The sequence below is a fragment of the Bos grunniens genome, chromosome 17 (genome assembly GCF_055505025.1).
Source record: "Bos grunniens cultivar Pamir isolate PY7600 chromosome 17, Bosgru_T2T1.0, whole genome shotgun sequence".
Taxonomy (NCBI): domain Eukaryota; kingdom Metazoa; phylum Chordata; class Mammalia; order Artiodactyla; family Bovidae; genus Bos; species Bos grunniens.
In genome coordinates this window covers 55,700,902-55,712,942 of record NC_141181.1, presented here as the reverse complement: position 1 = coordinate 55,712,942, position 12,041 = coordinate 55,700,902, and the positions used below count along the sequence as shown (strand labels likewise).

General features: G+C 43.0%; 2 protein-coding genes across 22 annotated transcripts in view; one reads left to right on the top strand and one right to left on the bottom strand.

Moving 5' to 3' along the window:
• ACAD10 (acyl-CoA dehydrogenase family member 10) overlaps positions 1-3,311 on the bottom strand; it is a 51,598-nt gene extending 48,287 nt beyond the window's left edge. For 7 of the 20 annotated variants that reach the window (XR_015144509.1, XR_015144513.1, XR_015144510.1 and 4 more), the window contains exon 1: positions 3,176-3,311. The gene's annotated coding sequence lies outside the window, so the exon portion shown is untranslated. The remainder of the gene's footprint in view (positions 1-3,175) is intronic. The other 13 variants (XR_015144507.1, XR_015144512.1, XR_015144508.1 and 10 more) reach the window with 8 other exon arrangements.
• A 56-nt stretch (positions 3,312-3,367) lies between these two features.
• BRAP (BRCA1 associated protein) overlaps positions 3,368-12,041 on the top strand; it is a 31,708-nt gene continuing 23,034 nt past the window's right edge. Inside the window, exons 1-4 of one of the 2 annotated variants that reach the window (XM_086347843.1) lie at positions 3,368-3,636; positions 5,425-5,586; positions 6,802-6,858; positions 8,014-8,203. In XM_086347843.1, coding sequence (XP_086203969.1) covers positions 8,018-8,203 — 186 coding nt within the window. In that variant the 5' untranslated portion in view covers positions 3,368-3,636; positions 5,425-5,586; positions 6,802-6,858; positions 8,014-8,017. Of the gene's footprint in view, positions 3,637-5,424; positions 5,587-6,555; positions 6,755-6,801; positions 6,859-8,013; positions 8,204-12,041 lie in introns of both variants that reach the window. The other variant, XM_086347842.1, reaches the window with a different exon arrangement.

The following is a 12,041-nucleotide window of genomic DNA, read 5'->3' as shown; positions in this document are numbered from 1 at the left end:
CTGGATTGGGGCACGAATGCTGAAATGAAAAGGCAGATTGATTTGCATTTTGGGTTTTACTTATGTTCTGTGCCAAGGCCAAAGTCAATGACGGAAGGAGAAATTTATTTATAGGTTCCAAAAGTGTTAACAAGTTCTGTATGAGGGCTTAACAGAGATGAAAAGGGCTGACTTTCATACTGAAGGGGTGACTTTTATTCTCATTGAAGACACTGTCCTCCTTATACTCCAGCTAATGGATGAGTGGGCTCCCACAACTAGCTGCTTCTTCCTTCCAACTAGAGATGATGGGCTGTTCTTACTTCCCAGTGCTCTCTTCAGAGCAGGAAAAGGTTGTGATTTCTCATACCATACATCCTGGTAACTCCGTGCAACCTGCCCACTGACTGGAACGCCTCTGCCTGGTTTTTGTGTGTTAATTGCTCAGTTGTGTCCAACTCTTTGTGACCCAATGGACTGTAGCCTGCCAGGCTTCTCTGTCCATGGAATTCTCCAGGCAAGAATACTAGAGTGGGTTGCCATTCTCTTCTCCAGAGGAACTTCCCAACCCAGGGATCAAACCCTGGTCTCCTGCATCACAAGCAGATTCACCATTTGAGCTACAGGGAAGTCTGCTTTATTTGCTAGTAAATTTCCACTCATTTTTACATCACAGCATCAGCTTTATCTCCTCTAGAGAGGCTAGTCTTTCTTTTTCTTGGAAGACTCTGATACTAATTTTTTTTTTCCACTTTCACTGCTTCTTATCCATACCTTCACTAGACAACTTACCCCATCATAGTTCTTTTGACTCTATCTACTCCTCTAAATGTAAACTTGTTAAGGAAAGGCCTTATTTTATTTTCATGTCTATCCATCCCCTAGGACCTGGCATAATATCTAGACACGTTGCAGGTGCTCAGTAAAAACATGAGTTGGAGGAGTTCCCTTGGCTTCCCTAGTGGCTCAGACAGTAAAGAATCTGCCTGCAATGCAGGAGACCTGCAGATCCCTGGGTTGGGGAGATCCCTTAGAGAAGGGAATGGCTACCCACTCCAGTATTCTTGCCTGGAGAATCCCATGGTCAGTGGAGCCTGGTGGGCTACAATCCATAGGGTTGCAAAGAGTCAGACACAACTGAACCAACAACACTTTCTTTCACTTCCTGGGCACCTAATAGGATTTCCGGCTTTCACTGCTGTGGCCCTGGTTCAGTCCCTGGTCAAGGAACAGAGATCCTGCAAGGTGTGTGGCAAGGCCAAAAATCAGAATAGAAATATGAGTTGGAAGGATGAATAAACTGGATGAATCAGAAAACAGGGGAACACAGGTGGCAGGCATAGTATTTGGCAGCTACAGAGTACTGTAACAAGCCCATTTTGCCCATCTCTAGTGAGTAGTTCTCTGGAACTGGCATCTTCCTTCTCCACCGTAAACAATATTCATCTTCTCTCTCTCTGCCTCTCAGTATGTGTAATGTAGATGTGCTATCTAAATTATACTTTCATAAATATGCACACAGTGTGAAAAAGTGAAAGTGTTGTTGCTCAGTTGTGTCTGACTCTTTGCAACCCCATGGACCAGGCTCCTAAGTCCATGGGATTCTCCAGGAAAGAATACTAGAGTGGGTTGTCATTCCCTTCTCCAAGGAATCTTCCCAACGCAGGGATTGAACCCATGCCTCCCCCATTGCAGGCAGATTCTTTACCATCTGAGCCACTAGAGAAGGCCAGTTGTTGCATATTAAAGAGGTGGTTTAGTAGAGATTGAGTGTTGGCTCTGGAATCAGATTCCCTGCATTCAAAGTCTAGCTCTGCCGCTTACCTACTTGTGAGATCCTGAGCAAGTGACTCTCTCTGAGCCTCAGGTTCCTCCTCCATAAAATGGGAAAAATTATAGTATCTCTCTCATGAAGTTATTCTTACTACTACATAGAGATAAAGTATGTATTAATAAAGCACTCAAGTTATTACCTGGCACACCATTAAATGTTATCTGCTACTGTAATATACTATAAAAAAAAAGTTCACATGAGATCTCATATATTATATACATATAGTGGGATGCATATGACATATACAGTTCCACAAAAATCAGCAACTGCCACTGCGGGGAATTTTGGCCCCAAGGGGACATCTGGGAATGTCTGGAGACATTTTGGTGCTCACCAGTTGGAGGTGCTACTGGTACCTAGTAGGTCAGGCCAGGGATGGTGCTAACTATTCCATTAAATGTAGGACATACACACAACCCAAAGGCTTAGTGAGTCCAATAATGTTAACAGTGCAGAGGTTGAGAAATCATGATATAAAGTGTACACTGAAACTAATTCATAGTGTGCAGTCATCATGTATAAACATCAGGTGGTCATGATATGGATTTGTAGTCCACACACCTACATATGTCCAGGACACAGTGTGTCCTATGACACACTTACATGTCATGATAACATATACCGATTAGCATCCTGTCACATATATGCTATATATGTATTGATTGTGGCCCTCCATGTTCACGTGCCCAAGGCAAGTCTGTTGTTCAGCGGCTAAGTCCTTTCGGACTCCTTGCTACGCCATGGACTGCAGGATACCAGGTTTCCCTGTCCTTCACTATCTCATAGTTTGCTCAAACTCACGTCCGCTAGGTCGGTGATGCATCCAACCCTCTCATCCTCTGTCGCCCCCTTCTCCTCCTGTCCTCAATCTCAAGTCTGGGATATTGAAAAGAATGCGGACTCTCAGAAAAATTAATGTAAACAGAGTCACAGCCTCTACTTGCTTCATCCTCATAGCTGTATAAGGATATCACACAATTTTATGAAAAACCTCGCTCAAGGTCACACAACTAGGGACAAGATCAAATCCATAAGAACGGGAGTTGGGTGTTCATCTTATTCACCAATGTATCCCCACCACCCCAACAGTCCCTACTCCCTATCGGCCCTCAGAGAAAGAAACGGATTCATCTCTATGCCTCAGAGCACCGATCTGTAAAGAGTGGCTGACCCAAAGCAACCCTGCCTACAGTTGGAGCGAGAGATCAAACAGGACAAAAAGAAGCCAGAGCTCTCTGCAGGGTGCGGGTGGCTCAGACAATTGGGAGACCTCGCGGAGTCAGAGACCCCTCGCCGTCAGATGAGCTGGGCTAAGAACGAGGTCTCTCAGGTAGGCTAACTCAGGTCTGGACGCAAACCCACCGGTCCGCCTAATGAAAGCCCAGCTCCCGAGATTGCCGTGACGTGCCTCCTCCACGATTTCTTCCAGATTCCGTACGCAGGGTTCAGGCTCACCTTAGCGAAAACACCAGTCACGTGGCTACCGCCACACCCAATCAAAGAGCGCGCAGGCCCGCGCATGCGTAACCTCACAGGACAACGACGGCGGCCGGGAGGCGGAAGTGGAGGTTGTTGTGGCTCAAAGGGTTGCTCGCGGAGGTGCTGCTGCTGCTGCTGCTGAGGCGGTGGCGGCGGCGCTGAGGCGGTGGCGGCGCTGCCCGCCCCGGGCCTCTCTACCTCTAGGCTCGCCTCCCAGCCTCGCCTGAGCCCGCCGGGGCCTTCACCGGCCAGCGGCTGCCCTATGAGTGTGTCACTAGTTGTCATCCGCCTGGAGCTCGCAGAACACTCGCCGGTCCCCGCCGGCTTCGGCTTCAGCGCTGCCGGTGAGTCCGCGGCCTCGCCGCCTCCCCCGTGGCCCGCGCCTGGGCCCCGGGGCGCGTCCTTTCAGAGTCTGAGTCCGGGCAAGGGCCTCCGCTTCAGGAGGAAGCCGAGAAGTGGTTGGGATCCCTCTCATCCCCCCACCATCCTTGGGCAGTCTCTTCCCAGGTGTCACCTGTGGGAAGTCTTTGCCGGTCCCTCCTTCCTGGTGCCTTCCCACTGGGACTTTGTTTATATTTGGCGCGTCGCACTCTCCAACCTGGGTGAGAGCCTAGTTGTGCGAATTGATTTTCTCTAGGCTGCCGTCTCTGGGGTCGCACAGAGTCGGACACGACTGAAGCGACTTAGCAGCGGCAGCAGCAGCAGCAGGCTTTGTGAAGGCAGACAGGGAATCCCCAGCACGCTGACGGCTTCTGGTTTAATTAAATTCTTCCTCTTTGAAAAACGATCCATTTGGGCGCCCGGTGGCAGTAGTTATAACTGAAAATATGTACAGTTCCTATATCCAAGCACTGTACTAAACACCTCGTGTGCACACTTTTCTATATCTTCATACAACCCAATTAGTTTTATGGGTGGATGAGGCTTTTACAAACTGGAACTGAAGCCGTGGGATTAAGTGCCTTACCCAGGAACATCTATCCGTGGCAAAACTGGAATTCTACCTCAGAGAGCTGGACTTGAGAGTCTGAGCTCTTCATTTCCAGTCACACAGCCTCCTCCTGGGAAATGCAGGTATGGCTCTGTTCCTTGAAGAGCCAGCAACGCATCATTCAAGGAATACTTTATGAGTGCTTACTCTCTGTTGAGCTTTAGTTTTGTGCGGAAAGAGACATGGTCCCTGCTTTAAGGGCACCAGCAATTCACTTCAGTTCATGGAGATAGATTAGGTAAATAATTACAGGATAAATGTAGGATACAGCTGTGACAAATGTACAGTAAGGGAAGGTAGAAAGCTGGAAAGGAGTTTGGAAAGCTATCATGAGAGGATGTGTTTGGTTTGGGGAAGAGGCCTGGGGCTGGTAGGGATGGTCTTGTGGGAAACTTCCCTGAGTGTGTGAATTTTTGAGCTGCAAACTAAAGACTGAATATAATTAAATAGGCTACTGAGTTCTGAAAGTCGAATTAATTGACATAAGCGACATATACATTTTTACATGGGTCAGTCATTGAGTCATTAATTTATTCAACATATCTTTAAAGAGCTTCCAGTGTGTGCCAGGCACTGTGATGTAAGTACAGAGGATACAGTGATGGGCAAAACAGGCTTGATCTCTCTTCACATAAAGCTTATATTAAGGATATTTCTGTCAAATCTCCAAATTTATTTTTCATTTTTGTGTGTTTTAGTGATTTAAGAAAATGATCACAGTTTTTCAGGACAAGGTGGGATTAGGCTAACCCAGGTTGTTAAGAAGACTAACCCTAAAAGTTTTGTTGATTAGTGGACTTGATGCCCTAATTTGGGGTCCAACACAGTTTCACGTACAAGTGTTACTAAAATGTTGGTTCATCTGAGCAGGATCACTATCAAAGCTTTTATCTCCTTCATTTGCTTTAAAATGCACGATTTCCACTAGGACCACTATGCATTTCTGAGTTTACTGCCCTGGGCATTAACTGACTGTCAGTACTGCAGAGCCCCAGAGATGAGTGAGAAGGACCCTGCAAAAGGCATCTTATAGTCTTGGGGGAAGGCAGCAGAGAGAAAAAGGAAACCTGTGGATGGATACATTGAGAGTGGAAAGAGGCTTGTTTTATTATCAGATATTAATTATTCATGTATTCTTTAGTCGGGGAAATGTCTGATGAGGAGATCCAAAAGAAGACACTAGCTTCAGCTGTAGCCTGTTTAGAAGGGAAGTCACCAGGGGAGAAAGCAGCAATCATACATCAGCATCTTGGTCGTCGAGAAATGACAGATGTGATCATTGAGACCATGAAGGCCAACCCAGGTATGCTTTCCAGAACCCTAGGCTATCTTCTGTTAAGGTAAACCCATGGTTGCTTGTGTTGGAGTGGTGTTCAGTGAGCCTGTGATTAAGACCTCTAGCATACTTTAGCTTTTACTGCCTATGTTCCTTACATGAAACTGTCAGTGTGGATTTCAGTTTCTCTAAATATTTCTTCTAAATTACTTGTAACAAGGTAGGTTGACAACTCTCCTTAGTGAGGAGAGCTACTTAGCATGTAGGTCTGTGGCGATTCATGTTGAATCCAGATAAGCACGTTGTGACTCCCCCTGCTCTGCCAGCTCGCTCCATCCAGGGGAGTGGATGTGTATTGCATCTCCAGTGTGGAGAACTGGTAGGTTGGTTTTCAAACTTTCAAACAGCCCTGAATATTTGTCCCACTTAGGAGTGCATAGCTCAGTTGGTAAAGAATCCGCCTGCAATGCAGGAGACCGTGGTTCAATTCCCAGGTTGGGAAGATCCACTGGAGAAGGGATAGGCTACCTACTCCAGGATTCTTGGGCTTCCCTTGTGGCTCAGCTGGTAAAGAATCTGCCTGCAATGCAGGAGACCTGGGTTCGATCCCTGGGTTGGGAAGATCCCCTGGAGAAGGGAGAGGCTACCCACTCCAGTATTCTGGCCTGGAGAATTCTATGGACTGTATAGTCCATAGGGTCACAAAGAGTCGGACACAACTGAGCGACTTACACTTTCAGAAGTGCATGATGGAAGACACCTGCCTTATTATGGTACTTCTCAATGTAAAGTCAACATCCTTCAGTTTCTGAGGGGCAGGGAGAGTGGGGGCAAAGAGTACTTTCAAGTTGTGATGTCCCCAAAACTCTGCTGTTCTGTGAATGCAATTCTTAATGCAATTTCTCTTTCACTCTGACTTAAAATTCTCATCTAATTGGAATCCTTCCACATATTTCATATCAGTTTATAATCTACTAACTTTTTGGTTTGTGAAAGATGAGCCAGAAGCTACAGTGGAAGAAAGGAAGTCTTCAGAAGCATCCCTCACTGCACAGAGATGTAAAGATAGAAGTAAAGAAGGTATAAATGCTGCTCTTGATTCTCCATCCAAGCAGCTTCCAGATCAGATTTCCTTCTTCAGTGGAAACCCCTCAGTTGAAATAGTTCATGGTATTATGCATCTGTACAAGACAAAGTAAGAAAATCCTTTTCTCTTTTGAGTTTGTCTGTTTTTTGCCATAGGGTGGAGAAAATGTTCTTGCCCTGAAGAGAAGGATTATTTTAAGCTTTGTTCAAAGGGTTAGTACTTTCATATATTGTGTGTTAAATTCTTAGATATTTTCTTAAGAATTCTTAGATATTTTATATATGGTTAAATCTCATAAATTGGGTAAAAGAGCCTTATGAATGAATCATGCAGATTCACTTGAGAGAATACCCAAGAAAATATTCCCTGAGAAGGTAGGCATGCAGGTGATTGGAAAATTGAAAGGAAGGAAGAAAAGAAAAGAAAAATTCTAAGTGATGTATAACATAGATGTAGTCTCTTATTCCCACCAAGTCTTTACTAAAGAAACTGCTAAGAAGTCACTTAATGGGTTGCCATTTCATCGTATCTTTGAACTCCTTTTTGTGGTCCAAACAAGGCTTTCTGGAGGCCAAAGGAAAGGAAGATTTTGCTATATAATCAACATAGCTGGGCCACCAGCTCCTTGAATAATTAGTTGCTGATTTCTTTAAAGACTGTCCTTGTCCTAAATTGTTTGCTCAGTCTCCACTGGGAAACAGAATACTCAGGTAGCCATTTTGGATTGCAGCTGTTGAAGTGAGTTTGCAGCATTTCAAAAGCAAATTGCTCACCTGAAACTACCACAACATTCTTAACTGACTATATCCCAATACAAAGTTTAAAGTTTGAAGAAAAAAGCAAATTGTATTGTGGGTGATTTTTCTTTCCCTTCTTTTAGCTATTCTAATCCAACAACACTTCCTGTAATCTTCAGAGTCACATCTTCATGATTCAGAATTCTCCTTCCTATATTTAGAAGTCTTTTCTCTTCAAAAACCTTCAAGAGAAGTTTGTTCTTCAATAGAGTTGTTCTTCTATTGTTATCTAAGGATGGTGATTATTAAAAAACGAATGAAAGCAAAACACTGCAAATTTGCCTGATGTAGGTTTATAACCATTAAAAGCCTTTAACTGAAGATTAAAAAATATCAGTGGTGGGTATCATGTAGAACATTTCAAAGGTTACCTTAAAGTCCGTTGCTGATGTGTTTAAGCGGTTCTCCATTTACCCAGGTGAGTATTTTCCAGTAAGATAACAAACTGTTTAAATTGATTTATAAAGTATTACATTTTGTTTTTCCTTGGACATAAAAGTTGTCTGATTAGTGTTGCTTGAACTAACCATACCTCATCTATTCAAGACAGTCTAATTATTGTCTTATTAGTAAGATGACCTCCTTAAAAGAAGATGTGAGGCGTAGTGCCATGCTGTGTATTCTCACAGTCCCTGCTACAATGACCAGTCATGACCTTATGAAGTTTGTCGCCCCATTTAATGAAGTAATTGAACAAATGAAAATCATCAGAGACTCTACTCCAAATCAGTATATGGTGCTGATAAAGTTTAGTGCACAGGTAAAAGTTAAGATATTAAAAATCTGTTTGCCACAAAAACTGTGTTTTTGAAAGTGTTTGATACTAGCCATGTTTAATTTACTACGTCTTGCATTTACAAGTCTTGATATCTTCTAGAGTATTAATGTAATTCTAGAAATACTGCTGAATTCATCAGCAAACACACAATTCTAATTCATAGCTGTTATTTTTTATAAATCAAATTGAGTGTGAAATCTAGGGTTGTGTGTGTTTGTTTATCCAGTAGTAGCTATTCTAGTAGAACAGTAATTCCCAACCTTTCTTAACGCTGTATTGTTATTTGCCATTATAAAACTGTGCCCCTGCTTCTATCATTCTCTTTTTAGTAGATATTCTTGGGCACATTCTAGAAAATCAAATAAAAATTTTTTTGATGATGAAGGGTTTTGTGACATTCCCTGAATTATTAAAGATGCTTTTGAGTTCTAACTGGAAATCACTGCAATAGAGAGACAAACTCAAAGCAAGCTGATATTAAGTATACTTGTGTGTTGTAACAATGTTTAAGAAGGTTTGGCCATCCAGTCCATTTCCCTTGTTGCATTAAGCATAATTTTGCATGTGCCTCGGTTCTAAAGATGTCAGAAAGATATTCTCTTGGTTTTGTATTTTCATTCTTAGGAGTCTGCGTGTTTCTATGTGAATATAAAAATGAGGTAAGCTTTAGGTATTATGCAGGTTAATAGAGGACTACCTTGTCCATAGGTTTTCTTTAATTTGTTTGTATTTTTTTTTAATAACCTGTTACATTTTGAGATTTCATCAGGTTGTGAAATGCAGCTTTGTCAAAGTTAGTTCTTTCACACCTCACTGATAAATAGCCTTTCTGAGTTTGCCCCAGATAAGCAGTTCCAACTTGCAAAGAAATGAATGTGCCTGTAGGGTCATTTGTCATTGCGTCTGACCAATCACCAAGATCTGTGGATAATAGAACCTCATGACACAATGCCCATTTGTCACCTCCTCATTATGAAAAGCTAGAGTTGACAGCAGTAGTGGCTATTCATTGGTTGTAGGTAGAGAATTAAGAGAAATAAGAGTTGAATTGTATTTGTACCTGTTCATTGGGCCACCAGAAGAAAAAGAAAACAAAAACTTAGTGTGCATTTCTGAGTCCAAGAAAGTACACAATTATCTTTAACCTTTACAAAGCACTGCACCTTTGAGGGAGACATTTAAAAAGTATTTCAATGGCCCTATGAGCTTAGACTTCACAAGTTGACACTGAGAACTGAAAAGCATCTAACAGCTGGTTTCACTGACTGTCAGAACACCGTCTAAGGTCACTGAGACACTTTGCGAATAGTGGGCAAGTGGTATATTAAATCTTTTAAATGTAATAATGAGGTTAGTGATAATACGCAACCTTTATTGACTGCTTATTCTGTACCATTCACTCTGCTAAGTGCTTAATGGGCACTAGCTGATGTAATCCTTACTATACCCCTATGAGGTAGACAGGTACTGTTGTTACCGTAGTTTTACAAATGAGGAAACCAGCTGCAGAGCAAGGTTAGTGATTTGGCCACGGTTATACAGCTAGAAATAAGTGACTGGGAATTAAGCTGGGAATTAAGCCCTCACTTTAATCCCTAGGGTGTAGTCCTTGTCCAGCAGGAGCAGGATGTGGGCAAGGGAAGATACTGTTCGCCAAGAATTGTGTCCTGACAGTATTTCACTTGTAGCTTCTACTGAATGGGCAAGGGTGGTAAGCAAGTAACACAGATAACGTAGAAAGGGATTGGGAAAAAAATGTTTGAGAATATATTAGGCTTTTTATTTAGTCTGAGGTGTATTAAGCCCACAACAGTAACTTGTCTAAAAATCCCATAAACGTCTCTGTAGCACATGCCACCCTTCGCAGTCTGCAGATGATGCTGTGGAATTTTTCTGCTACTCTTAATGGATTTTCTTTGTAAGATTTTATGGAAAAATCCAAATGAACTTTTTGGCCAATCCAATACTTGTTTCTCCACCTCTGTCTTTTGACCACATGTAAGTTGCTTAAGTTGACAGATGTTTTCTAGGACTGTAACACAGCTTTCTTAGTGCTCTCTGAAGATAGACCCCTTGACCTTGGTATTGTGAGTTGTATTTTTTATCTGTAATGCTAGATCTTAAGGTCTAAGGCTCATTCTATCGGGGATTTTCTAAGGCCTAAAACTACCCTCTTAGTATAGGTCTCGAAGATGTTAAATTAATATTGGGCCCTAATGAGAGTAGACTCAGTAGGCACCAAATCTGGATCACTTACTGGATGCCAGGTATTAGCTTCGCATGCATTAGTTCCTTGAGTCCTCTCAGATATGTCATGAGGTAGGTGTCATTACTTTCATATTTTATAATTGAGGAAACATACATGAGTGAGTCAGTTGCCCAAGGGTACACAGCTAGTGTCAAAGAGTTATGATTCAAACACAGGCAGCCTGACTCCATGGCCTGGGCAGGTAACTGTATTCTTATGCCTTTCTGTTTCTCACCAGAGAATTTTTATTAAGAACTAACAGACCTATTTTATGTCTTTTATCATTTTTTGAATCTCTATTGGCCTCATCTTTCTTTATGCTGGAGGTGTCAGATGTGCCTACAAAGTTGTACTGTGCCCTTTGATGAATTAATTTATAATTCAAGGTACAGGGAGGCAGAAGGGGGTTCAGTTTTGTAGTTCTTTGGAACAGAAAAGGACAGATAACCTCTCAATGGAGTATGTTGGCTCATTATCACTTGTAGGCCTAGGCCAGCCTACTTTTCTTTGAGAAGTAAAAAATACGTTCTTAGCACTGGTTGATCACTAGTAACAACTAGTTACTAGCTGATTACTTTGCCTGGAAAATCCCATGGACGGGGGAGCCTGGTGGGCTGCAGTCCATGGGGTCACTAAGAGTCGGGCACGACTGAGCGACTTCACTTTCACTTTCATGCATTGGAGAAGGAACTGGCAACCCACTCCAGTGTTCTTGCCTGGAGAATCCCAGGGACGGGGGAGCCTGGTGGGCTGCCGTCTATGGGGTCGCACAGAGTTGGACACGACTGAAGCGACTTAGCAGCAGCAACAGTAAAGAAACATTGATATGATAGTTTTTTCTTTTTCGGAGTTAATCCTGAGGAGAGAACAATCAAATCAAAGGACTAGAAAAAAACAGAAGCTGGGTTTCATTAAATTTGGGGCTCTATATAGTACAGGCATTTTAAATGAGTTGTTTCTTCTGTGTGTTTTGCAGTTAGCTTCAGGCTTTTGTTCAGTGCATCTCAGTGCTGGGTTGAAGCAGGAGGCACATGGATTTTGCTCCCTGCTCTTGTCCTTTGCATATACAGTACCTGGCATGCATTGGGTGTTCAGTAAATATCCCAGCCAGTAGAGCTACATTTCCAATATCAAGATTTTAAAGAAGAGAGCAGTGTGTTCAAAAAGTATACACCTTTGGTCCGGGTAACTCCCCCAAGAAAGAAAGGATTTATCTGGGATTGAGTAGATTTTGTCACATTCCCAGTATCACACACCTTTTCCCTTCCCCTGAGGAGGCTTGGGCGCTTAGGGAGCATCTACAGAGCTGGAGGTCTTTGGCCGGGTCTGCTGTTCTTGGCAGCCACATCTGCAGCAGTTCTGGTGGTGATGGCAGCCCTGAAGAGCTGGCCGTGGCCCACTGGCCCTTGGTGCGTGAGTCCAGCGGCTCACTGTGCTGGTTATTCATCCAAAAGCATTTCAAGGCAAAGCCACTGCTCTTGAAAAATGGGAGAAGCCATTTGGGGCTGCTGCTGCTTAGTGTTAAAGACAATTTATTATCCAGGAACTGACTTTTAACATTTTAATTTCAAA